Genomic DNA, 27,796 nt, shown 5'->3' on the forward strand with positions numbered 1-27,796 from the left:
ATCTCTATTCCTTCTAGGGACACTTCTCATAGTATTCATTCAAGAAGGTCCCTGTAGAGGCCAAAGTTGGCCCTCCTGCAGTCCACTTCTGCAGTTCTACTTATTACCCTGCTTTCTCCTCAAAGAATACAGAACTCCACTATGAAAGGCCTTACCTACTTCCTCCCCCTGATCAGGTGGCCTGTAGCAAACACCCACAACAGTGTCACCCTTGTTAGTCTGTCCTTTAATCCAGCATTTGATGGAGGTATCCACACTTCAGCTTTGATTTGCTATCTGGGTGCTCTCTGTAACTCTCCTATTCCCCCCTCTTTCCTAGCTTAAATCATTCCTTATCAGGTTGGCCAGACTGTTAAGGATGCATGTTCCCCACTCTCTGAGATTGATTCCATCCCTTACAATTAATTGTCAATCTTACTGAATCCCATGGTTATAGAAACCAAGATCCTGTTGCCAGCACCAACAATGGATCCTTCCAGATTTGCAGTCAAAAATATGCTGACTTTCAAGACAATGCTTTAGGCAAATCATCTCATAAAAGATCTCATTTAGCTAGCAAATAAAGCATCTCATGAAAGGAAAAATAAAATAAATAAATAAACAAATAAATAAATAAAAGAACAGCTACAACAACCACAAAACAAAGACTCTGAATTGTTTGGATGAGTCCTGGTGTCAGAACACAGCTGAGCTAGTCTTGCTGCCAACTCTTCCCTTTTTTATTTTCGTTCCGGAGAAGTGAGCTTGCAGCAGGGGTTATGACCAGGAAGCTCTGGGTATTTATGTTAGTCTTTAGCTGCCTGCCCCTCTTCTTCGTAGACATCTCCAGGCCTCATACAGAGCCATTTCTGCCTCCCTTCAGCTGCAGCTCTTGCTGGGAGAGGAGGAAGCAAAGAGCCTTGAATCTAACAAAGCCCAGCACAATCAATCATTTCTAAGCTATGGTTTTCTTAAAGCTATCTCACAGTCTCTAAATGACTGGGTTTGGCAATAGCAGTTGGGTTGGGTTGGCCCTGAAAGAAAAAAAAAAGGGAAATAGGTATGGAGACATATTCTTTTCCAGCTGGACCAGGTCTGTGTATGCCAAACCATCTCCTTCTCCCTTCCATCTCCCCACTACCAGACACTGCATCTCCTCTCTAGATCACATTTGTTCCTCTTTGCCTTTTCTCCAAACTCAGTTGGCACGTCAGAGCTGGGAGATGATGAATGCTCATGATACCCTTCCAAGTGCAAATAGCCATGGGAGCCAGAAATTGTTGCTGACTGAGGCTGGAGGAATTTCCAGAAATTGCTAGAAATAAGATTTATTTCTTCTTTCTTGTTTATGAACTGATGTTTGTTAACCGACATACTGTGACCTGAAGAAGGTACTGAACTTCTCCACTGTGCTGACTATTGAACTATTACCTGTATTTCTGGCAGGGTGGATTGCTATTCCGCATGGTGTTCAAAAACTCAAAGAGAAAAAAGTATGTCTTCAAGATTATCTTCAGAGCTGTAACTATTTGAAGCCTGAACATGTCAAAAGGGTCTTTTACGTGTTTTCTTAGATTACATGACTGTCTGAAGACACTTCAGGTTCAAGGAGGATTAGGAAACCAATGGGAGTTCAGCATCTAACTTACTGAGATTCTTGAAAATCCCAGGCGAAGCTCATCTGCAAGTCATGAGCTCTTAGAGCAGTAATTATCCCGGTGTAACACAATTTTATTTTAGACAATAATGCCAACACAGGGTGCTTTTCCTAAGCCATCACTGTCCACAGGCAAAAATGTAAGCGATACTAGCTAGGACACCCAGGAACGTCGCTGCATAGCTGCCTTGCTTGCTGCTGCCTCCATTCACATTGCACAATGGTTTCTCACAGCATGAAACATTCCGGTGGGCTTGGTTTTGTTGCTGACTTGTTTCTGGACATGTTGGAGAGCACATCTTAGAGATGACATATTTAGGCTTGTCAGAGTCTAATGCAGAGGAGAAGGGAAAAGAAAAAAAAGAATGAAGTGCAAGGATTATTGCTATAATGCTTTCCTAGCTAAATCTGCAGTGGTGATTATTAAAAAAAAAGAGGCCAGGGAGTGGTCCCCAAGGCAAATATGTCCTCTCAGGACTAGTAGCAGTCTGGCCATGTCAATACTGCTGATATATGATGAATGACTGCTCTGGGCTCCGAGTTATATCTGTCTCTAAAGTGAAATTATCATAGAATCGTTTGAGCTGGAAGGAACCCTTAAAAGTCATCTGGTCCAACTCCCATGCAGTGAACAGGGACATCTACAGCTAGATCATAGCCTGGTCCAGCTTGACACTGAAAAGTCTGGGGTGAGTAGTCAGATGCTCTGTTGAACTTTTGCATATTACTCCAAGATAGACAATAAATAGGAAGTTTTAACCAGAATTATGGTTTAACTGGTGTTCCTATACACGGTGGCAGCATTTCCCCAACTCTTGATAACAATATCAAGCAACACTGCAGTGTTTGCAATAGGGAGCAGCAGGGTTTCCTAACAATTGTTGACTGGGTCTATTGTTTCCATATGTGGCTGTGACTGGCATGAATTCATAGGACTCCTTTTCCTACAGCACAAATAAAGAGTTGTTCAGTAACTTACTTGTTCCAACATTGTCACGGACAGTCACACAATATTTGTCTTCCTTTGCACACATGGAAATGGTTAAACAGTCCTTGTTGGACTCCTGTTCTTGGCACACATAGCACATAAATGGATAACCTGGGGGGAGGGGGAATAAAGGAGCACGTTTTGTGGTTTAAGAACTGCAATACCTGCAATCTAAATATCTACATTTTTCCTAGTTATATCCTGACAAATTCTCATGTGTAGATGACCAGTGACTTGCTTTATCCCTTGACCTGTAGCACCAATGTTAAATCCCTCTGTCTCATATGTCTCAGACTGAGAAGTATTATTGATCTGTTTGCAATCTCTGGCAGCAGTAGATGTGAGTGGAATTCAAGGATTTGGGAGACTTTTATGATGGAGATTATTGCTGAGCAAAAGCTTCTCTATCCTGAGAGATCCTTCACATGGATTGTCAATGACTGCTTATTTGCTTCTCCAAAAGTGTTTGCCATGGAAAACTTGAGGATGCCTGAGTCCTGAAGTATTTTGAGGAGATGGACATTGCCTAGTATCCTACTTTTCTTTCAGTCGTATTGGAGAGTGCTGTCACGTATCTTTTCTTGAGGTCAGACACCACTAACTGAGCTGGCCTAACCTCAGTCCTAAGGAGCCTGGGGAGAGCAGTTAGATGCTGTGTTGAACTTCTGCAAACTGCTGTAAGGTAGACAGTAAATAGGAAGTCTTAACCAAAAGAATGGCTTAACTGTTTTTGTCTGAAATACAGATAAAGATGACCAGCTGCACAGGCAGACAATGATGAGTTGTCCTGTCTGGCAAGGATGCTTATGCTTGCTGTGAGATACAGAAGGTTGTAAGGTAAAAATGAAAGCCTATGGAAAGTGATGATAAAAGGAGAGAAAAATAAAAATAGCAAAACAACAACAACAACAAAAAACAGAAACACAATGTGCATGAGAAACCAGATCCTTGCTCAGCAGATTAACTGATTTATAGACTTGGTTGTGGCGATTGCATTCTGAGCTTTCAAAATCACCAAGAGCAAAATATGTGTGTGTAGGAGAGGGGATTAGTTTATTTAAAAACACAGATATTTTTGGAAAGTGAATCAGTGCAAAATGCTTGCCAAGCTCCTGGTAGATGTGGGGACACTATCAGTACAGAAAGGGCAGAACGCAACTAGAGGACACATTATTGTGAGTGTGGTTTTGCCTGATAAGAAGTTGGCTACAAAGAAGTGTAAGGGCAATGTAGTTCAGAGAAACTATTAAATTAGAAGTTCCTGATGATCATGTGACTGTTAGGTGAAGTCCTCAGTGACTGGAAAAAGGGAAATATCACTCCTGTTTATAATAAAGGAAGGAAGGAGGACCTGGGGAACTACAGGCCAGTGAGTCTCACCTCTGTCTGGGAAGGTCATGAAACAGTTAAGGCACGTGGGGGATGAGCAGATGATCTGAGATAGCCAGCATGGCTTCACCAAGGGAAGATCATGCCTGACCAATCTGGTGGCCTTCTGTGATGGAGTGGTGGCATCAGTGGACAAAAGCAAGGCAACCAATGTCATTTACCTGGACTTGTGCAGGCCTTTGACATGATCCCACGCCATATCCTTATCTCTAAATTGGAGAAATGTAGATTTGAAGAGTGGACTATTCAGTGGATAAGGAATTGGTTGGATAGTTATAGCCAGAGGGTTGTTGTCAATGGCTCTATGGCCAGGTGGAGGTTGGTGACTAGTGGTGTCCCCAGCTGTCTGTCTTGGGACTGATATGCTTTAACATCTTTATCTATGACATAGAATGATGGTATTGAAGATGACACCAAGCCGAGTGGTGCAGTTGTTTAAGCAGTTTATGGACTGGTTCAGCCCAGTTCCATGACTAATGGGGCGGGTGGAACCCATGGAGCATCTGTAACTCCCAATGTACTACATGATGTTATGATGTGGAATACTGATAATAAAAATATTATAAAACCATGACAAGTTGATACAGAAGAAGGAAGGGATGCCATGCAGAGGGATCTTGAATAAATCTGAAGGTGGGCCCTTATAAGCATCATGAGGTTCAACAAAGCCAAGTGCAAGGTGTTGCACTTATGTTGGGGCACTTATGTTCCAGGCATGCATACAGATGGGGAGAAGAAGTCTTTCAGAGCAGCCCTATGGAGAAGGACTTGAGGGTTTTGGTGGATGAAAAGTGGGACATGAGCCAGCAGTGTGTGCATGTGGCCCAGAAGGCCAGCTATGTCCAGTGCAGCATCAAAAACTACGGATGGTCCATCCTTAGAAACATTCATGACCAGACTGGATGGGACCTTATGAAACCTGATCTAGTGCTTAACCTGGGAAGGGAAGGGAAGGGAAGGGAAGGGAAGGGAAGGGAAGGGAAGGGAAGGGAAGGGAAGGGAAGGGAAGGGAAGGGAAGGGAAGGGAAGGGAAGGGAAGGGAAGGGAAGGGGAGGGGAGGGGAGGGGAGGGGAGGGGAGGGGAGGGGAGGGGAGGGGAGGGGAGGGGAGGGGAGGGGAGGGGAGGGGAGGGGAGGGGAGGGGAGGGGAGGGGAGGGGAGGGGAGGGGAGGGGAGGGGAGGGGAGGGGAGGGGAAGGGAAGGGAAGGGAAGGGAAGGGAAGGGAAGGGAAGGGAAGGGAAGGGAAGGGAAGGGAAGGGAAGGGAAGGGAAGGGAAGGGAAGGGAAGGGAAGGGAAGGGAAGGGAAGGGAAGGGAAGGGAAGGAGAAAATAACTGAAAATGTACTGTAAGCAGAGTTCTAGGTGATTTTGATCTGTGGATGTAACAAAGGAATGGAAAAAAAAAAGAATGCATGCGGTTCAATAAAGAAAAGTATGTTGTACTAAGATAAATACTGACCCCGTAAATGTAGGATGAGAAACAACAGGTTCTGTTACAATTAAGAATGGCAGTGTAAACAGTGGGAACCAACAGTGTCACATTATAGCAATGAAAACAAACATCACTCCAAGGAACACAGGCAGCAATGTCATGTGGAAGGTATGCAAGGTGGCCTTTCCACTCTGTCAAGACCTCAGCTGAAACACTGATGTCCAAATCTGTATGTGGCACTTCAAAAAATATGTAGAGCACTTGGAGAGACCAGAGGAGAGGGAGGAGAAGTGGTCAGAGATCTTGAAAATACAGCCTTGTAAAAAATATTTGAAGCATTCAACTTTCTCAGTCAAAGCAAGATAACATTGAGGAAAGACGCAGAACCCTCTTCAAAGAAGAAAAAATAAGCTGCATGGAAGGTAATAAACTCCCTATGGTGAAAACAGGGGAGAACTACATAAAAAGAGATGGTCATTAGATATTTAGATTAGCTCATTGAAGGAAGAAGTGTCTGAGCAGTTCTAGGCTATTTTATCTTCTTTTTTGGAAACTTACAAAGCTCCATCTGACAGACGTCTTCCTGATCTGGCCCAGCCTCAGAGCGGGAAAAGGATCTTGACCTTTTAAGATTTCTTCTGGTCATTTGTTCTATACTGCTGAGATCATGGAAACAAATGGAACAGACCATGTTTTTTGGGCTGTGAGACCAGATTGATCAGAATTTGACACAGGAATGGAATGGAACCCCAGGTACATGAGAAGAATAAAATAATGGTTGTCTCCAAGACTGCCTTTGTATTAGTATGGAGAGTTGTGATCTTTTACTCTTGAGTGTAGAAGTCTTGAGTTAGAATTACTAGCTTTCTCTGATCTAGACTGGTCTACAGAAAGATGCTGTATAAAAGGCTGTCTTCACGTCTGTTTGCAAGCTAATATCAGCATAGAACATCACCAGCCCACTAGATCAATAAAGTACGCCAATGAAATGTATTCTTCTAGAGTCTTGGATCTCACATCACTCAGGACTGAACACAAAGTCATTTTTTTTTGTACAGTTACATACCCCTTTCCTCACCCCAAAGCCATCCAAAACTTTCAGGCACACTGAAGAGCCATCTGCCAGAATAATGTGGGAGTAAAGGTTTGATACATCAGAGAGCAAGAATTAATTAAACGCCTCTTTCTCAACCCCTGCTAGATATGTATCATGGTTTCTGGGAAACCATCGGGCGTGGGGAGATGTTGGCAATCTGATCATTATTCCTAAGTGCCAGTAGCAAAGCAGCAATACACATGGATCAGTCTCAGAAGGAAGACACACATTTAGAATACTTCAGGCTTCCTTTCGGAAGAAGTATGCCTTTAATATTATATATGCAAGAAAAGTTCTTTCACCTCTGACTCTGATTTCACCTATAAAAATCCTCACTGCTGCATTTTCTAGCAAACAAAACATGTGACACAGCACATGGCTCCCTACAATGAAAGAAGCAGCAGCATGGAAAAGAATGTAAAATATTTAAAACCAACATGAATAAAAAATGTGCCTTCTTATGTCTTCTGGCACTTTCAACTTGCATAGCTGAGAAGGATACTGTAGACCACTCTATGAATATAACCCAGCATACAGTGCAACATAGGACTATATCACTCGGTACTGCCTGCTGGAAAGAATTACTTTATCAGGATCTTATATCTGCAGCAAATAGAGAGCTCAGTGTTAATCAGGGTATATTTGGAAGTTGGCAGTAGCATGGCTGAGGCGCTGCAATACTGCAGAGCTGTTGATAGCTCCCTAAATTCCATCTTCTCATTGGTAACAGCATTAGAGGCTCACCTTGCTCCACACACAGGACAGCAACCAGCAAGATAACAGGAGTAGTCTTCATCTCCACCAGATCCTCTCAGCTCAATTGGGAAGGTGTTTGGAGGACAGGTTATATACCTTTTGAACAGCAGCAGTTTTACAGGTTCCAGGCATGAAGTCAACCCAAGGGTGTGTAAGGTGCGTGTGGGAGTTCTCCATGCTGGAGCTCATGGTGCACGATAGCACCTTGGGAAAAAGTCCCTTTAGCACCTTCATTATTGCTCCTCCACTCTAATGAGCAATGGGAAATGGGGGCTGTCTCTTCTCTCTCTGATTGCCTTTACTTCCTCCTGTCTTTCCACAGAAGCAGCAGCTGCACTGATGAAATAGCGGAGCCTGCAGGCAAAGGAAAACAGTCTTGGCAGTGCATTTTTGTAATCCCTTTTCCAGGGCTTATACTGTTGTCTTAATTGTTACACGTTACACAGAACCAGAAGGCCAGACTCACACCCACGCTGATATAGCTCCAATAAAGTCAATTTTACACTAAATGAAGTTGGATAATGGCTATTCACAAAATATTTTTCGCAAATTTTTGTGTCAGCCTTCATTTATTTATCATTTTTTTTCCATTAGCTGCAGTTAATCCCTGTGTGCTCTCCTCTCTTCGTTGTATTTCTTGAATACCTTCTGAAATTCCATAAATGTTTTATTTAATGACGTTTTGCTTCTATTTTAGGCATCTTTTAGAGAGTCTGCTTTTCTCCACATCCAGCACTTCCTGGAAATCAGACCTCTATTTACAATACCACAAATTGTCACTCTGGAATTCCCAATATATTTGAAAAAAAAAAAAAAAAAAAAGCCATCTCTCACAATGTCTCTTTTTCAATCTCTCTTCTTAAATAAATCATTTTCTCTCTATTCCTCTGTGTATCTCTCCTCTGAATTTCTTAAGATCATCTTCTGACATTCTGGGAAATAGGATGTGTCTTGTAAGAGCTCGTGCTTCTACTTTAGTGTTCCTCCAAGGTGAGACTTGTCCTGCACAGCAGGGAGCAGAACGCACAAAGGAACAAGTTGTCAAAACCCCCTTTTTCTGACAATTATGGAATAGTACAGCTGGTGTTTTTTGTAGTAGCCATCAGTAGAGTATTTTATTGGCCTTTGCGACACAAGGTGTCATTTCCTTCGTGTCTGAATCATTTAACGCTGGATAATTTCCTTATCCTCATGACATACTGACACTTTGCAGGCTTTTCCAATACTGCTCCAGCAATGGCATAACCAGGTGGTGAATTCCAGAGTTAATCAAGACCAATGTCAAAATACTCATCTCTTATCATGGTGTTGGAGATTTGTCAGGTTCACAGGGGATGTGCTGGTAAAGATCAGATTAAACCTTTTGCTTTGCAGGAGGCAATCAAGTTTATTGTGTCTTATAAACAGGTTGTTGTTCATAATTAGTGGGTGTCTCTTTCTGCTGTTGTTTTGCAATGAGGGTAAAAGGAAGCAACCATTTCCCCTTTGTTTTTCTCCTATTAATTATCCCATAGACTTTTGTTCTGTGTATTTCTTCACCTTTTCTCCACATATGAAAGATTGCTCTATTTATTGCCACAGACCCTTGTTTTGCCAGTGGATAGGGTCAGCACAAATGTCACAGATGCCACGTTAAAGAAGTGCGTTTACTTCTGCTTAAATTTAAAGCAATTGGATAATAAGTGAAAGGATACAGCCAGAATAATAAAGATCAAGGCAGTGCATCTAACCATTACTACATGGCAGTAGCAATACTCAGGGTTTCCACTTGTAGGCAAGGTCTCCAGCTTCGCTAGAAGAGGGTCCGTCTTTTGTATTGTTGCACAAAAAAAGATTACATGACAGGCAGAAACATCTGGTTTCATTTTTTCCTTTGGATTGCACCTAAAGCCTGGCCAGGGCTCCAGGAGAAACTAAGGAAGTTTTTGTACTAGTTGGCCTTGACGCTATGCTTCTAAGCAAGGAAAGGTTAATTCATTCTCATAGTGCTTTATCTAAGCTACATCTTTGGCTAACGAGATGTTTTGTCCAAGATACACATTTCACTAATTATCATACATATTTCACTAACGATCAGATGCTGATGATATGTAACACTGGGTTGTGAGATTCACTTAGAGGTCAGCTTTGATTTGAGGTCTTCTGTTCAGGACTTAATACTTCAACCCCATCATGCAAATCTTGCCAACATCCATTTGTTTCTACATGAACTTTAATGAAATAGGATTTTGGCTCACTCCTTTTATCAGATCTAGCTTATTAGTCATCAAGTGCAGCCAAGAACTGCCAACAACTGTGTACTGAGTTTGAGAAAATTGAGTAGGAAACTGCTGTATGTCAAACGGTTATTTGGGAGCTGTTCTCAAGACATTAAAGTCTTTGCTATTCCCTGGGCTTATTACAATGCTGGAGCATGCTCTCTTCCCAGCATTTAGAGAGAACTAATTTGCAGCCCAGTGACTAAGTCACAATGATTCCTTATTTCCCAAGAGGACAGATTACAAAACTCACAGCAGTCAGAGACAACAATTAAGCACACAGAATGGGGAAGCGAGCATCTCCTGCTGACCTTAGCCTGGAGGAAGGCCTGAAGCTGGCCAATCAGGGGCACCAAGTGGGAAGAAAGATTGAGGAAGATCAAAATAACTATGGAGGCTGAGTCACCTCTGTAGAATGATCTCATCGATACCCATTTGGGAAATCTAAAATGGACCTCAAAATGGTGCTATGAGTAGTCTATATGTCAATAGAGCTAAAGCTAATTTTGAAGAAGGGTTGGTTTTGCCACCTGTCATGGTTTTCAGAAGCATTTTAGACCCTTTGAAGACCTTACTCTGATCTTACACACCCACCTTGTCTCCTCCTTTGTCCCTGGTGCACTTGTCGATCTGATCTGCACAAATAAGGGAAGAAAACTGACATTGTGAGGGAAAAATAGGGACAACACATTCAAGGAGAGCAGAAGGCAGCATAGAAATTTCCGTATCAATGGCAATAAAGCCTTGAGTTGAGGGAAAACAAGGGCCAAGTCAAATCACCTCCTACACATGCCTGATTTAGTCAGGGCAAGGTCTCCTTGTCTGATTCAGATCCTGGCATTGTAACTGAGAGCACTGTAAACTGAGCTTTTATGTAATCCATGTAGAGAGAGCCAATTCCACCAGGAGCGATCCCAGCTATTTGAGTGAGGCACCAGTCTTCCCAAGAACCCTCAAGGCATCTCATATGTCTGCAGGGCAGATTGGTGCTCCCATGGGAAGAATGTGTAGTCACTGTAGCCAAATAGAAACCCTGGGTGGAGATATGAAATTAGGTATGGAAGAAATCAGGATTTCTCAGGCAGGCTAGCAGAGAGGAGTCTCCTGTTATACAAGAGCTATTGCCAAGAAGGCTTTACTATGGAAGGACCTCCTGTGCCTCAGGGCAATTGCTGCTCCCATCTCCAGATAAGGAACATTTTATGTAACATGAGATGTAGGTCAGTCTTGATGGGTTGTGTTGCTGGGCAACACAGAATGTAAAACATTTGGGGTCACAGAATCACACAATCGCAGAATGGCCTGGGTTGGAAAGGACCTCAAGGATCACAAATCTCCAACCCCCTATCACAGGCAGGGCTACCAACCTCCACATTTAATACTAGACCAGGTTGCCCAGGGCTCCATACAACCTGGCCTTGAACACCTCCAGGGATGGGGCATCCACAACCTCTCTGGGCAGCCTGTTCCAGCACCTTACCAATCTCATAGTAAAGAACAGGGAGAAACAAGGTGAGATGAAGGCAGGCTGGGGCCCACAAGTGGAGCTGCTCCCTTTGGGACAGGATTCTGGCTTCCCAGTGCTGTCCATAACTCCTCCATGCAACAGCCATGAGCAGAACATAGATCATAGAATTGTAGAATCATTAAGATTGAAAAGACCCCTATGATCATCTAGTCCAAGCACTAACCCATCAAAAATGCAATCTTGCATGAAGTCCTGCATGGCAGAAGCAGGTTCTGTGATGTGACTTCAGATCTTTTGCCCACACATTTTTCTTTCAGGTCCCAGCCTTCCTCTGAACTCAAAACAGAGACACCTTCCAAGCTCAGGTAGCATAGAACACTACCTTCTTTTAAACCTTGATGCCAAGAACAGGTTTATATTCCCAAGTTCACCAGGACAAGACATGTGCTGCCATCAATGCAGTCACTATTACTGTCCCAGGCTGATCTTGGCCTGTGCCAACTAACTTTGTCCCTAAGAAATCCTAAGGCTGGGGATAGCAAAGACTGGAGACTACTTCAGTCTGATTTTCACAACCATATGATCAGGTTTGGGGGCAGAGCATGGCCATTTGAGGGCAGAGTGTGGTCACAGAAGTTCTTGGCTTGTTCAAGATGTTCAGATGTGTATGCCACAGAAGTATCTTTAAATTTGGTAGGAGGGAAAGAAAGGTGAAGGCAGTAGATTGGATAGAAGGCAGGAGCCAGCTCAGTTGAAGAATGGCAGTGCAGTAGAAAACATAGGAACAGCAAAGACTCTTATGGCTAAAGATGAATTATCCTTGGCCAACCTTGGATTTGCACCAAGGAGAAAAAAAAAGTGAGATGAATCTCTAGATAGAAAATAAATATTGGAAGCAAAGTCCAGGCTGGCATTGGATGAAGAAGGAAGACCAGGAAATAGCTAGAGAGTATGTAGTCAGATACGGAAGGGAGGAAGGATGGACAAAAAGGGACAGGAGCAGGTTGAGTAAGCTGGGGCTGTAAGACCACATTTCCTTTGCAAACCTGTTATAAAGATCCAGATATTTCTCACTATTGCCATTCCTCTGTTCTCAGCAAGTCCCAATTGAGTGAGCAACATGTACAGCTGCTCTCCCTGTGTGGTGAGTCTATGGAGACAGAACCAGCTGGGTGAGCTGCACCCAGCTAATTAGCCTGGGAGATCTTTGATGGAGTAATCCTAATGGAAAGCTTCTCCAGCTCAGGAGAAAGCATTTCAGCATTGAGTGATTCACTCTGAAAGAGTTTCAGTGAGCAACTCTCTTATTCACAGCTATTATCCACAAGGAAGGTCAGAAAAGGGGAATAAGTTCCTTCAATTTTAGCACAGGTAGAAAACTTGACTAGCAAACATAAGAGATTTGTCCTCGGAGTTAATATTTGTTAAACACTCCAGCACACACAGGGTAGAAACCACCTGTTTTTTTTCTGATGAGTTTCCTTTAAGCACCACTCTAGTTACTTTTCTTTCTTTTCAAGATAATCCGTAATGCTTATAAAGCAACTTCTACTAGAAGAAGTGATTTTTTAAATCATTTTAAGAAAAATTTAATGCTCGAGATCCCTTCATTTTCAGTCCTACCTTGTCCCCTCTGTTTGCCTGCTGAAGAGCTCAGCAGCCATTTACTTTCCGCCAGCTGACCCAGAAGAGAAATTGAAAGCAAGTTAAATAGAATTGAGTTTACTCTGAAATAGACTTACAAAATGACACTTCTACCAATACAAAAAAAAAAAAAAAAAAAAAGAAAAGAAAAGAAAACAACACATTGAAGGAAAACCTTAGAAGAGGCTTCCCAAAATGAATGCAAAGTGAATGGAATATATTTCAGTGTTATTTCCATTCAACTTGCAGACAAACTTGTTGCTGGTAACGTGGGTGCACCCAACCACTGCACCCTATATGCCATACCACACACTCACACAACAGACTAAAATAATACTTTATTGTGCCCAGCTTCTGTTTAACAAATCTAATATCAAATGGGAGAAAATGGTATAAAGGGAAAAATGGTACAGGAGAATGGTAGGGCCAAAATGAAGGGGAAAAATGCATGGAGTTACAAAGTTGTGTAGTAGGAGAGATGGTGCCTGTATGGTACTCTGTGTATGGTAAAGAGCATACATGGTGTTCCAAACACCATTCTGAGGTAGGGTCATGCTCTTGTGCATGGCCGTCAGAGCATGGAAAGAGTAAAAATATTTACTGATGGGATGTGACACACCAGGTTGAAGAGACAGGATGGCATTCACCCTGGCAGAAACTTCTGTACAGATGAGATACTGAACTCTTGCAGTGCAAGGCCACGTAGCCCCTTTCCTCCCATCCCATTTAGAACCCCAGGCGGAGGATGCAGGCAAGACTGGCCAAGACACCCACAGCTATCATGGTGTAACTGGTTTTCACACTGCTGGCCCCACTGATGTTGCACAAGGAAGTCTGGCAGCAGTTAGTGGCAACACCTGCAATCCCTATATTCAGGTCAATTGTTGGGCAAAATGCAGCACATCTCTTGGTAATACTTTGCTGACGGTCATCGCCTGAAGTGGGAGAGAGAGAACAAGGAGAAAAGTCAGATTTTTTTAAGAAGTGATGAAATATCTGCACAATATGCACTGGGGAATGTACTGTTCTATACTGAATGCTGATGGTTTTCCTTTGGGCTTTGGCACACTGCATCATTTATTTGTTTATAGGTGACCTATGGTGACCATCCCTTGACTTTAAGGGGATGTGAACAAGGCACTCCTGTGCCTTGTTCAGGCCCAGCTGAATGGAACCTGAAGCATGAATTCACAGATCTAATGCATTTGTTTAGTGCAAGATTGCCACATTTCTGGAAGTGTTCAAAGCCAGGTTGGATAGGGCCCAGGTTTAGTGCCTGATTTAGCAGTTGGCAAACATATCTATGGGTGTTGGAACTAGATGATCTTTGAGGTCCCTTCTGATCCAAGCCATTCTATGATTTTCTGTGGTTCCATGATTCTATGAAGATGTCATCATTATCTTGCCTTGGCTTTGTCCCTTCCACAGCACCTGGTCTTTTCTAGTTCCAACACTGTCGATATATCTACAGATTAGACAAGGTTGTTGTGCAAATAAATCTTCTCTTTTCCATTATTTCCCTCTCCTGGGTGTGTTTTACACGCATTGTTATGATATATTGTGACAGAAATGAATTAGCTGAGTTCACACCCGAAGTAATATTTAATGTCTTTGTGACATGATCCTTCTAACCCTTGTCACATCTCCTGATGGGAGGGCACCTGTAGTCAGCCTAATCTTGAACCTCTTTTGTCAAGAGAGCCCTAGAAAAAGCTTCACACTCACCGAATCCCTTAGTAGAATATGTCGTTAGACAGTACTTCTCATGGTCAGCACACGTGGTTGTACTGAGACAGTGTATGTTGGAAGTTGCATCTTTGCATGAGAAACATGTCAAGGAGAAAGCTGCAAGAGAAGCACACAAACATCCATCACTCATCTCTATAAATATTCATAGGAACACAAAACTGGCGGTGCTAGTCCAGACTGAAGATCTGTCAACAGTCACAGGAGGCATCCAAATTTGGACCAAAATTGCTCTTTGGGACCAAAATTGCTTTAAGTTCTAATTCTTGTGGTTTGGTTATTTAGTAATCTTCTAGGGACATCCCTTCTGGATACTTGAGTCTCACTTGAATCCATTTAAACTTCTTGCATCACAAATGTTTGTTGGAAAGAGTTCGCCAGTCTACTACTACTAGAAGCATGTGGCTTTTGTGGTCTCTTTCTAACCCAATTTCTAACACCTCTCCCCATCTCTTTTTGCTGGCCAATAGCTGTTTTATGAAAAGAAACCAGCTGATTCCTGTCCACTCTCTTTTGTATCCCTGTCAAGTTATCTGAAAAGTCCTGGCCTATACATCCTTTCTCAGAACAGACAGGTGGACCAACATTGAATTCTTTTAAAAATCTTCAATACCAAAAGGAAGAGAGATTTGAGAGTAAGTCCCCTGGTCATACTGAGTGTGATTTTTTTCTTGCATGCTCCCACAACCTATCTCAAATAAGAGACAGGCCATGTAGCTCTCCACCTCAGTGTTTGGTGGGAAGAGGGATGCTTGCATCTGATGAATTCATTCTTGGAACTTTCCTGCACTGGGAAGCAATCCTGGCTCTGTGGATGACATGACTCAGCAAACCAGCTCCTCAGCTGCAGCACATTCCTTTTTTAGCTGTCCAAGGGTAAAGACTCACTAATACTACAAATTTGGTACATCTGTAGCACAGTGCATCTGCAAAGTGTTGTGCTAATAGGAATGAATGAAAACAGCTTGTGCTCAAGTAAGCTAAAGCAATCATTCATGGCAAAGAGATCCTTAGGGAAGGTTTCTTTGCATGATAACAGGAATTTCCTGCTCATCTGTTTATCTGGAGCAAACACTCCTGCAGTAATGCCACCCAAAGGGGATTAGTCTCATTCTTCTCATTCTCAGGCTATCCCTGTCTGTGACCAGTTAATATCCATCTTATTCTTGTGCCAGCAATCTCCCTTAGCTTTGTTTCCCTGCTCTTCTTTTCCTCCATCCTTCTTCTCTCTTGCCCAAGATCCTTTGCCCTTCTTGGTACCTTTGCCAGCAATGTCCTAACTGCATTTCTGCCCTTGTTTGAGCCAAACAGGAGTCAAATAAATCTGTCTGACCCAAACAGAATCTCCACTCCCTACCATTAACCCAAGTGAGCGGAGCATGCACTGTATCTCATAGGAAACCACAAAAATGAATTTTAGGGAAGAAGTATCCATCTGTCTCTGCCTCTGTGGAAGCTTCTTCCTCACCATACTGCAGCTAACAACCCGTTTTCCCTTCCCATAGCCACTCAGCGCTGACCTTCACTTTCCTCTTGTGGCCTCTAGTCCTCGCATATTCTACCCTCCTTTTATCTCTTGATGATGAGCACTTAGCAGAGGACACAAAATTTGGGTAGCTGGGCTTGCAGTGTCTTAGATACCATCTCTCTTCTTTCCCAAGCTCAACACTTGTGTTGCCTTGCTCACTTCTCTTGTGCAACTCGCAACCAGGCACATATCTGCTCCACCCCACTGGGAACCACCCTTTCCACCTTGATAGCCATACACTGGAGCAGAGTCCTCAGTCTCGGTTTTCTAGACATGTTATACATTTTGTGCTTTAATCACAATTAAGAGAAACTTTCTGGATCTATGCAGGAAACTGTGGAGCTTGTTGGATGCCCAAATCTTGTTTCATCCCAGATTGATAAAGCTAGTAATTTAAGAGTCCTGTTGCCATGGGAGGGAGAAAGCAAGCAATTTTGCCAACTACCCTTTTGTAAGGTTTCTCTCCCAATATGTATTTACTGATTTTTGGGTGGCCCTGTGTGGAATGAGGAGTTGGGCTTGATGATCCCTATGGGTCCCTTCCAACTCAGGGTATTCTATGATTCTACTAAAGATGACTCTGGAGGCATGTGGCTACCTTGAAGGTAACCTTCCTGCATCTAGCAAGAACAATCTCTGCTCTAAATGAAATGGAGTATTCTACAATGAAGATTGTCAAGTGAATAATTTGAGCCACACGGATAAACAATTAACATTTGTAAGGCATTAGAAAGTACAGGTTCTGGCAGATGCAGAATTTGCACCGTTAAAATCATTCAAGTTTGAGATTAATTGTAACAGCTACCAGCCTTCTGGCTACATTGCACTGCAAAGTGGTGCTGCCTATGTTTTAATTTTCATCAACTCCTTTAGTGAGTTTGCCATCTCATTATGTGATCTTTTTTAAAAAGCTGATTATAGTTGATAAGCTGCAGGAAGGAATTGGCTTTATTGCCCTTGAGTTTCTCAACCCCACTGAGTACATGCCAAGTTTAAAGCCTGTGAAGTTCCATAGTATAAACATTTACAGCTTCAAATTAACTATGAGTCTTAGTGCTCTGCTAGGTGGGGACTAAAATTGATGGTAATTTGCAGGTATTCTATAGCTCTACAACTGAGTCAGAGAAAGATTAGATTTATTCTAGGTTTAGAATAGGGCAAAAGCCATCTGAGCTGACAAAATCAAATATTTCCCCTGAAGTAGTCAGAGGGATGTTCAGATTAAAAAGAAAAAGTTATCAGAATGAGGATGGACCCTGTGTCTCCATCCCAAACCTGGGATAAGCACTGACAAAGGAGTTGCAGGAAAGAGATGGGAGACAGAGCTGAATCTTCTTGCAGCACAAACATCTCTATCAAGTTAGGTGATTAAGGTTTGCAATTGCAAACAATAAATAAGCAAGAAAAAAAAAAGTCAGGCTATATTTTCTTATAGGTCAAATTTGCAGCCTTGTTGGAAATATTTGTCAGGCTCGAGAGGGCTCTAAGCACTCTGATAGAGCTGTAGGTGTCCCTGTTCATTGCAGGGGAACTGGACTAGATGACTTTTAAAGGTCCCTTTCAACTCAAACGATTCTATGAGTCAATGATTCCGTATTGCCAATGATTCTATATTACCACTTCCAGTTCTGTATAATGCTCAATTAAGTCCCCTTCTCATGGAGCTCCACCGAGACTCATGGCTTGCAGATCTCTACATAGAGCCACTCCAAATGTTGGAGTGGTTTGGAAGGTGTCAGGTGAGAGAGTATCTCAACCCCCACTTCAGCTCCTCAGCATCATTTCATCTTGGACCAGGCTCTAAGCATCTGATCTAGCTGTATATGTCCCTATTCATTGCAGGGGAGTTGGACTAGGTGACCTTTAAAGATCCCTTCCAACTCAAAGGGTTCTGTGGTTCTGTGACTTCTCCTGGTAGGAAAGCAGCAGCCCACAGAAAGGATCGGCTGTTCTTATCCTGAAGAATGGAATAGAGCATAATGAGCTTCAGCATTACCATTTGTGCTGCAAAATCCTTTCCTCAGCCTGCAATGTCAAAGACTTGCCCCAGCTCTGGCCTTTTGCTCGCACCAAACAACCCTTGGCAACTCACCGCTCTCCGTGCACAGGGCAACGACGAGCACGGCAAGAAGAGAAGCCTTCATCCTTTATAGTTCTCGCAGCCTCCAAAATAAGCAGAGCGCACGCGGGGCAGTTTTTATACCTCTGCAGTGTTTGCTTTTATGCTAGGATAATAACTATGGTGTTGCAGTGTGTCAGATGATGAGTGATTGAGAGTAACGTGTCAGTGCTTGTATGGGGAAATATGCTTTGTTGGAAATCTAAACAAGCGTATGTTCTCTCCCCCCCCCAGTTCTTTTCTGAGTTATTTCACAATCTGGTTTACTCATCTGGTACCAAGTATGCAACAGTTTCTAATTCTGGATAAGTGGAGGAAGAGCAGCGCACAAAAACAAAACAGAGTCCATGTGAGAAGAGAGCGCTCGCCTTTCCAGGCTCTCAGCAAAGTCTGCATCCTCCAGGATCCCATCCTCACACACTGTTTTAATGCATATGGAAATGGATTGAATTTGAAATTGAAATTGGGATTGAAACGTCTTCAAAATGTCTCTCAGGATTCTCAGTACAGCTAGATCACAAGAGCAATCTCCTTCCACTGCATTTCATAGGGGACCAGATATAATTTTCTGTGAGTCTTTTCAATACTGCTGTTCAAAATCCTAAACGTTTCTGTTCAAAAAAGTGGATATTTTATATGAGGGAAGATACTCTCTTATTGGAAAATAAATTCCACTAGGCAATGAAAATGACCACCTAAATTAGAAAATAAAAATAACATCCACCCCCATCACATTGAGCAAGCTGTGAATTTTCTCACGAATTGCAAAAAAACAAATGTCAGGGAGAAAAAAAACAACAGCAGACAAAACACTGAAATCATGGAGAGTGAGGGGCTGCCTGATCAATGTTCTCAACTCATTAAGTCTTCAGAAAAAAAGAATGATAGCCAACCAGTATTATTCTAAACACCTGACAGAAATACTCCCTTGGATTTCTGTACGGTGCTCTTTATTCCTCCATTTTTACCACGTTTCAATCTCTCTCCCTGTACAAAATTAGATCATTCTTCACTTTCTTCTCATCTCTGTTGCCTTTTCCTCCCACTGTTGTCTTTCTGCCATCTAACCATTGGGATGGAGGCACAGTCCCAAAAATGATCCAGCTGGGTCCTTTGCACGTGACACTCAGAGCAACCTGTGTGCCCCAGGCTTCTGTCAGGGACTCTGCCCCTTGCTGCTCTCCATCTGTTGTATTTTCTTTTTTTCTTGGTCTCAAAACTGCTTAGATTTCCACCTCCCACTAGATAGTTGAGCTTCCAGTAGGACCCACCTCCAATCATTATCTCATTGGAAAGGCATGCCCAGTTCTTCAGGTGTTGTAAGTCTTTCCAGTGTCTTGTAAATTGAATGTAGAAATATTCCTAATATGGAGACTTACGTGACTAAGGTGAGGAAATTTCTGCTTTCTCAATTGGTAGGGCATGAAACTCAGCTGGAACAGAGGCAGCAATTAACCAAGAAAACTCGAAGGAGGAGTGTTGTTTGGCCTTGGAAAGCCAATGCCTTCGTAATGTACCAGGCAGGAAGAAAATAGAAGCTTTGCACCCTCCATACCAGGGACTGCAGCTCTCTTTTCCTTGAAATAGTTTGTTATCTCCAATCCAGAAGAGATTTCATACATCTTTATTGGCAAATGAACTTTTACTGCAGGCTATTCGAGGTAACAGCAGAGAAGGGTGCTCCAGCCACCAGGCAATGTCATTCTGCAGCCTGTACATTGCACTGCAGAGGCAGCCCACATTCAGTTTTATTTCAGCCAGCAGCATCCATTAACAGGTACAGAAATAGCAGATCTGCCAGGCACTTTTTTTCTTCCCTCCCTTGTAGTTTCATCTAAGCAAAAACCAAAATATGTCTTGTCTCCTGCAAGCTGCTGAGATCTGGAGATGGAGAGAATGTATTTTTTAAAGAGGTATTGCAGGGTTTTTGTATGCTCCTGTAACTGGCCCTATGTGTGTCTCTGATGTTAATGCTATCTTCAACTCTTATCAATACCAGGTTTATCAATACCAATAGATTGAAAAGAATCCAAGCAGATAGAAAGAGGTCACCAGATGGACCCAGGCAAAAGAGAAGAGAATATTACAGCTTACAAGTGTTTAGATGTTATGAAATTCCAGAACATTTTGGAAAGAGAAACAAGGGATTTAAATGAGAGTGAGGGGGATGTGTCTTTTGCTCATCTTGTTTTACTTATCTTGTTCTAAATCTAGTTGAGGTCACCACAGGAGAAGGATGAATAATTTCTTTATTTTGGTGAAAACATTTATTTTTTCATGAAATGAAAGATGAATTTTGAAGTTAATCATGGTGCCTAATTCAAATGTTGCTTATAGATTTTCCAGTTGGCCCAAAGCCTTAAGAATAATTTCAGAAATGAATGCGGTTAGTATACAGGAAAAGTGATGGTGAAAGCAATTAAAGAGAAGCACAAAAGCCAAGTTTCTTTTTCTCTTTCCAAAAAGAAATGCCACAACATTTCAGCTGGTCCATCTCATATTTCAAGGAATGCCACGACACCCTCGTTGCCCAGAAAATAAATCTTTGCAGAGTGACTAAGCCTTTCACAGCCTTCAGCCAGCACTGTGGTTTCGCGCTGTGGTGTAGAAGTTCATGCCCTTAGCAGTTTGCCTCGAGCACTGATGGAGCAGAACTCCCTAACCCAGCTGGGCTGCAAACAGGAGTTTTTTCCAGGTGTTACTTTTACTTAAGCTTTCCTAAAATGTAGCTCCTGTATGGAGTTCCACCAGGAATTATGCACCTTCTTGCTCCAGGAATGCAGGTCCTTTGACCATCTCCATTATCTTAGAGCTTTGATCTCCAAGAACTCTTCTAGGATCTCCATCTCTCTCATTCCCAAGCCTCAAAATACAGCAGTGAAAGAGATCACCCCATCTGATCAGGCATCACCACCTCTCCAAGCTCTTTCTGCCCAATTCCCATCCCATTGTCATGAGCAATCATTTAGAATCATAGAATCATGAAGGCTGCACAAGACCTCTAGGATCATCAAGTCCAATCTTCAACCCATTCCCATCATGTCCACTATACCATGTCCCTCAGTGCCACATCTCCATGTTTCTAGAAAACCCCCAGGGGTGGTGACTCCAGTATTTCTCTGGGCAGCCCGTGCCAATATCTCACCATGCTTTCAGAGGAGAAATTTTTCCTAAAGTACGCAACCATAATCTTCTCCAAGCTGGCACAGAGGTCACCTCTCAATGAGGAGAACTCTAAAGCATCGTCCTTATCTTGAACATCCCCAGCATCTTGAGAAAGTACTTAGACCCATTTAAGAGGTGAAATCATCCACATTGCAGCGATCACATGAAGACTTGTTAGCACTGCCAAGAGTGCAACTTGCCAAGCCCCCACTCCCAAGTGCCTGTAGTCACAAAGCAGTTCTCTCTGCCGCTACAAGTGCCAGCTTGCAGTGGGAACAACACAAATGGCTTTGACCTTTCCACATTGACACCTTCATTCATCAGCTCTGAGTGATCAGGCAGAACATGTGGCTTTATGGAGTGTCCTTCTTGAGCTGCTGGATGCAATTGAGTCAATGAAGAAAGGCAGCAAGAGAGTACTCCCAGACACTAAAAAAATAAAAGGAATTTGATGTGATGTAGAGATTCAAGCTGCAGCCCTTTCTGTCAGAGCTGTTTTCTCAGGCTGAGCTTAGTGTGGATGTATCAAACACACTCTAGAATAACATAAATCTTTATTTTGTCTGACAATTGTCACATATGTGCAAACAAAATAGCTTTCTCAGGGAAAATTAGTACAAAACAATCAGTGAAAAAAAAAAAAAGGAGCTATACTGCCATGCCATTTTGTGGGTCAGATCTGAAAAAGAAGTGTTGGAAAAAAAGCAGAATAGCGTAGACCTTGATGGAGACACTTGACAAAAGATGTCGTTTAATCTATTTGGCAAGAGCATATGTAGGCCTTTGGGTCATCACATCTTCTCCCACCCTCAACCCTCATCACAATCCTGCCCTAATGACGCAGATCAAACTGGCGACCGTTCCCAGGAACATCACAGCATAGCTCAATTTCACACTGTTGGCACCACTGAAATTGCACAGGGAGGTCTTGCAGCACTTGGTGGCAATGGCCACGATGCCAAAGTCTGTGTTGGTCTCAGGACAGTCTGCAGAACATTTCTTGGTTATGCGATATCCCATGTCTTTGCCTGGATGAAAAACAGACAAGAAAGGAGAGTTGTGAAGTAAGATTCCCCTGCAAGTCCTGACCAGAGGAAAATGGGAGGAGTATAATGCTCTGCATTTAACTTGCAATGCAGGAATATCAGAGATCAGCAGATTTGATGAGTACTGGGTGAGAGTTCACACAACCTGGCTCAAGTGCACAACACTAGAAAGACCTTGATAGAAATCCATGCCATGCTTCATGCAGAACAGCAAAAAATCACTGTCAACGCATATTTAATTTCTAAAACTACATTCCTTATGACTAACCCCTTTCCAAGCATGGGTATGAGCTTCCAGATCATGAGGTCTGCTCATGAAAATATCTGTGTTCCACATCATATGATGTGAGCCTCAAGCCCTTGTGATCAACTCTTTCCAACAAGAGCAACTACTGCCCTGAAGAAATAATTGCCCATCGCTGTCCTTGGAGATAAAAAACATAGTTCTTGAGGTGTTACTAGTACTCACCAAGATCAGCAGCACTGTATGTGGTTGTACAGTATTTCTCGTGGTCTTCACACTTGTAGGTTTTAAGACAGTTCCAGTTGGAGTGCTCATTTTCGCATACGTAGCAAAACAAGGAGGAAGCTGAATAGAGCATACATGACACACATCAGTGGTTTTAGCAATGCCCTCCTGGGAAGAAAGTGTCAAAAGCTACGTCCTTTATTGGAAAAGAAAAAGTACGTGTTACAAATGCTTCTTCACGGCAAGTGAAATAAGAGGTTGGTTTTGATTAATGAAGCTGAAAAGGCAAGCAAACAGAAGAAAACAAGTTTTCTCTCTTTACTTTAGATTTTTGGTGATTAAATCCGAAAACACATTTTTCAGCCTCAGCAGTGCTCTGCTGTGACTTTTCCTGCAGACTAAGCTCCATCTCTCCCATGTTTTATTCTGGTCTGGTTGGCATCCAATCTGCAGAAGGAGAAGTCGGTATAGTTTAGCATAGCACAGTTTGGGCAAGGAGAGGATAAACTGGCGCCGTTCTCAGCTAAGAGCTTAGGGTTTTTTTTAGTATTTTCAGAGTGCATCTGCAAAACATTGTACAGGCACGAATTAATTAAAGCCTATGATACCTCTGTGGGCTAAATTACTAAGCAGAGTCACGTTAAAGGGAGTTCCCTGGGAGAGGTTGCTCTGAACAATGGAGCGATTATTTCTACCATTGCCTCGAACAGCACGTCCTCGGTGACATTATAAACAGGTCTCAGCAAGGGCTATTACAAAGACAGGAGGTGGAAGGATATCTATTTCTGAACAAAACTGTTGTAAATTGATTCAAATTTCCAAGCTTGACACCTGGCCAAGCAAGAAACACAGGCACGTGCCATTGCGTTCCCTGGAGGTTGGTTCACAATTGCTGGGAGTGGAAAAATGGTTCCCATCCTGTTCAGAGTCCCATGACATTTTCCTTACATTTCTGGTCAGAGGTGTAGGAGGCAGTCAAACAGATATCAAAGACAGCCTGCTCCACTGCCACCAATGGTTAGAATTACAGAATCGTAGAAAAGTTGGAAAAGGCCACTAAGATCATCAAATCCAATCACCAACCCCTCCCCACCATGTCCACTAAACCATGCCACTCAGTCCCACATCTCCCCTTTTCTTGAACACCTCCAGAATGGTCACCACAAGAACCTGCACAGCAAAACCTCAATGATTGAGGGTTCCTGATCAAAGGTGATGAACTGCCAACTCAGAGAGGGTTTTCATTTAGATAAACATTTCCTTACTTCAGCTCTTTTTGGCTTTTTCACGTCCTTATTTCTGCACAGAGCAGCTCCTTTCAATTGATTTTGAACCTGTTTTTTGTAATCTCCTTCCACTATTCTCTGAAGCCCACTTGCTCAGTTGATTCAAACACATCCCTAAATTTGAACCTGCCCATAACATTTGGTTAGACAACTCCAGAAGCAACTATAAAAGAGAAAAAAAGCCATTTTATGCCCAAACTCCCTCAGGTAAGAGAAGAAAAAGCTACTTTCTTTGCTTCACAGAGCTCAGGTGCCTTGCATACAGATCTGGAGCTTGGAACCTCACCAAACAACCAATCACCTTATTCTGAAACCAATCCAGATGCTCTTTCAACTTCCTTTTAAATTGACAAATCAACACTGAGTGCTTCTCTGTCATTTGGATGAAGCCTCCCACCTTCCTCTCTGGAGGTCCCCTGGCTCAGGCTGTGGATTGATATCCTTTGCATACCATGCAATAGCAATTCCAGACTTGCTGTCTGACCCATATGTTACCAGATTTTTCACTCCATGTAGTCCTCCTTGATCTGTTCCTCTGATAAATCACACATAGCTATTCAAAAACAATTCCTTCAGAGCTGAGATTCCAGTACATGTGCAAAAGCAACTGAAATGCACTCATGCTTTCACTAATGCAAGACAGGAAACCACTTAAAACACTGTAGTTGTTGTGAAGTCTTGCCTATGTTTGGCCTCCACCCTCCATTAGCTCTAGTTTTGCAAATGCAGACAGAAATATCCTTAGCAGTGCAAAAAGGCTTGAAGTACTCCTTGGGATTATAAACATGCAGGGAGAGCAACTGTTGTTGTTGTGTTTTGGTTTTTTTTTTTTTTTTGTTATCTCAAGACAGTTATCAAGTCATATCTGTATCTGCTTTTGAAAGAGGCCAAGCACAACATATTGTGGAGCCCATTACAAATACGCTCACTGTGAGGCATTTAAGAAAGCTCATCAAAGCTGTGAACAAAGAGCTCTTGGGTTTTCAAATATCTGCCAGCAACCCAGTTTCTTAATTGCAGTGCCATTGTGGGAAATAAAGTGAAACACTGGCAGAAGATGAAGCCTCAACATTAGCCCAGTTATCTTTATCAGCAACTCCAGCAGTTTCATTCAGGAAGAAAAAGAAAACTGAAGGCAAAACTGTGAGCCCAGCTTAATTCATAGAATCATAGAATATTTCGAGTTGGAAGGGGCTCACAAGGATCATTGAGTCCAACTTCTGGCTCTGCATAGGACCACCCAAAAATCAAACCCTATGCTGAGAGCATTGTCCAAAAACTCTCACAGGCTCGATGGTTTCCTCAACTCTTAGCATTTTTCAGTTCACGTATGTATCTTCAGATGCTCAGAGCACAGTATTCAAGAGTGAGGGAAACACAAGTGGTGAGCTCATCTTCTGTGAGGTATGAGCACCTTGGTAGAGCTCAAGCAGAGGCTAAGACTCAGCCTCACTAAATATTGTTTGAAGTAAGGAATACCAAAGAAAAAAGTGCACTACCAAGACTTCAGAAATTGCAGCAAAAGCAGTCAAATCCTCTTGTTCTTGTATTATCTCTAACTTCTCTTCTGGCATTTCCATCCTCTCCACCTGGCTGCCCCAGCCTCTGTACCACCTTACCTTGCTCGGCACACAGGACTGCCACCAGCAGGGCAACAAGCAAAGCCTTCATGATTGTTGTACCCTCAGAGCCCGCACGGTGTGGGATGATGCACCATCGAAAGGTTTTATACTGGGACTGTGTTTGCTTTGACTTCATCTGATTGCATCAATTTGAAGTTTTGGGGAGTGACAGCCCATAATGTGGAATCAGCGCTGGGTGTGTTTGTGCGTAGGAAATAACCCATCACGCACAGCAATTTCTTCTACCTCTCACTCAGATCCAATCTGTTATTCCAGCATCTGCAGGGCTAATTGGAGGAACAATTTATGATTCAGACATGGGAGTCCCTTCTTACTCTATAGGGTTGAGCCACAAAACTTAGAGCAAGGCTGAGGCATCCATGCCAGTCTGGTGTGGCTCACTGCTTTCATGATAGGAATCATCTGGCATCCTCCATCCACTTGCCCAGAGTCCTTCAGAATTAACACACTTGTACCGAGAAAAGTACTTTAAGCAGAAAAACACCAACACCATACTGTAGCATTCCCACAGTACAACTATTTGTGCCTGGAGACTGTCACTGAGGTTCTCAGGGGCCCAAGCAGGAATGAGGTCTGATGCCTTTGTTTGCTCTGCTTCTCTGCCCTCCAGAAACATGTGGGGTTTCCAAGCGACAATGCTCGTTGTTATGTGTGCATTCTATCAGGTTTTTCCAGTCCTTGGTGACCTCCTCAGTCCATCCTGGCTCCCTCCCCCAGCTCTCACAATCACACTGTCACCTCTTGCCACATAGCTCAGGATGCAGCAGAGACAAAAGAGAATGGGAACAACTGTGGGAGTTAAATTGGGAATGATCAGAAATGAAAATAAGAAAGAAATGAAATACGTGCTGATCAAGAGGAGATCTCATCAGACCAGGAGCTTTCAGAGAGAGAAAAGACCAAGTGGAGTTCAGAAGCAAGACAGATTTGCTTCTGGGGTTTAGGAACATGGTTTATTGGGAAATATTGGTAGGTAGACAGTGGGCAGTGGAATAGATGGCCTTAGAAGTCTTTTCCAGCCTTAATGATTCTATGATTCTAAGATTTAAAAGTCATGGAGAGTGTGGAAACAGAATGAAAAGAATTGTTTTTTCTTTTCCCTGCATTGCTCCCCAACATCTTGGTTCACAGTCTATATGTTCAGGATCCTATGTAGATTGCATCTTGCTTTGTCTTTTGTTTCCAGTCCTTCTTTTGTACAATTCCTCATTCCTTCAAACCCTGGTGCTTTCTCTCTCTGCTTTGCCTGTAGCAGGATGGAAGCATCCTATTTTCAGAGTCCTCCATTCTTCTTTCTAGATTTGCCCTGACCTTGAACATGAATCTTTAATCATCTCTTCTTTTAGCAAGGTTGTGCGAGTCCCACATGACTGCTAATGCAGCAGTGATACTTAGGAAATAATCTGCAAAAAAGCCATACTCTCTGCACCAGACATTGTACAAATACATGCATGAATGCTATCAGGAAGAAAATAGGATCTGCTGGAGAGTTAGGGGGAGGAAGGATAAGTATTAGTCCACATGTTTGTTTTCCTTACAATGTCCAGCCTCCAGCTGGCGAGCAGTGAAATAGAAAGTAAAAACTTTCCTCTCCATCCACACTGAAAATCCAGAAAAGAAATCGAAAGAAAATAAATTGAATTATTGTTCTTAATCCAGCCTGTCTTGGAGCCAACTAAGCAGAGAAATGCTTGTCCTCAGCAGGAGGAAAGGAGCAATGCATGAACACAGACCACAACAAGAAAGGAGAAAGGCTTTGAAATTAAAACAAATAAATGAGCAGTAAATAAATGACACTGTTAAAGCACAGTGCAGCAGAACAGAAAATCTACAAGTGAGAAATGGGCTGTAGGAAGTAGAAATGTAGGAGAGCATTTAAATAGATTAGAGAGAGGGAAGGCTAATAATAATAAACAAGATTAATATTTCAACCAGAACTGGAAAGAGAGAGAGTTGAGAAATATTGTTACAAAGCAAAAATAAATCAAATTGAACAGACAAAGCTCTAGTGGGGAAATAATTAAAGACGGTCAGAAGGAATGGGATGGGAGGGAAGGATTGGTCCTTCACTTTGTCCCCTATGGTGGCATTACTTAATCACTGTGCACAGTGCACGTTTCGTGCAGATGC

At 42.6% G+C, this 27,796-nt stretch overlaps 2 protein-coding genes across 2 annotated transcripts; both read right to left on the reverse strand.

Moving 5' to 3' along the window:
- Positions 1-12,987: 12,987 nt before the first annotated feature.
- Positions 12,988-18,154, reverse strand: LOC128091236 (lymphocyte antigen 6E-like). The gene is made up of 3 exons (XM_052704294.1): positions 18,031-18,154; positions 14,390-14,509; positions 12,988-13,599 (listed from the first exon to the last, which is right to left on the reverse strand). Exons 1-3 carry the CDS (start codon positions 18,080-18,082, stop codon positions 13,391-13,393), a joined length of 381 nt encoding a protein of 126 aa, XP_052560254.1. The 5' UTR covers positions 18,083-18,154; the 3' UTR covers positions 12,988-13,390.
- Positions 18,155-22,005: 3,851 nt separating this feature from the next.
- LOC128091238 (lymphocyte antigen 6E-like) lies at positions 22,006-25,694 on the reverse strand. The gene is made up of 3 exons (XM_052704296.1): positions 25,643-25,694; positions 22,738-22,857; positions 22,006-22,250 (listed from the first exon to the last, which is right to left on the reverse strand). Exons 1-3 carry the CDS (start codon positions 25,692-25,694, stop codon positions 22,042-22,044), a joined length of 381 nt encoding a protein of 126 aa, XP_052560256.1. The 3' UTR covers positions 22,006-22,041.
- Positions 25,695-27,796: the final 2,102 nt, after the last annotated feature.

The sequence above is a fragment of the Tympanuchus pallidicinctus genome, unplaced genomic scaffold (assembly GCF_026119805.1).
Source record: "Tympanuchus pallidicinctus isolate F22 unplaced genomic scaffold, pur_lepc_1.0 scaffold5, whole genome shotgun sequence".
NCBI lineage: Eukaryota > Metazoa > Chordata > Aves > Galliformes > Phasianidae > Tympanuchus > Tympanuchus pallidicinctus.

Excerpts from the sequence above, each read along its gene's own strand:
- LOC128091236 (XM_052704294.1), bottom strand. The coding sequence starts at position 18,082 with ATGAAGGCTTCTCTTCTTGCCGTGCTCGTCGTTGCCCTGTGCACGGAG. Across the intron at positions 14,510-18,030 it reads TGCCCTGTGCACGGAGAGCG|CTTTCTCCTTGACATGTTTC; the intron begins GTGAGTTGCCAA and ends CTTCTCTTGCAG. Across the intron at positions 13,600-14,389 it reads ATATTCTACTAAGGGATTCG|GCGATGACCGTCAGCAAAGT; the intron begins GTGAGTGTGAAG and ends CTCCCACTTCAG.
- LOC128091238 (XM_052704296.1), bottom strand. The coding sequence starts at position 25,694 with ATGAAGGCTTTGCTTGTTGCCCTGCTGGTGGCAGTCCTGTGTGCCGAG. Across the intron at positions 22,858-25,642 it reads AGTCCTGTGTGCCGAGCAAG|CTTCCTCCTTGTTTTGCTAC; the intron begins GTAAGGTGGTAC and ends TGCTCTATTCAG. Across the intron at positions 22,251-22,737 it reads ATACAGTGCTGCTGATCTTG|GCAAAGACATGGGATATCGC; the intron begins GTGAGTACTAGT and ends TTTTTCATCCAG.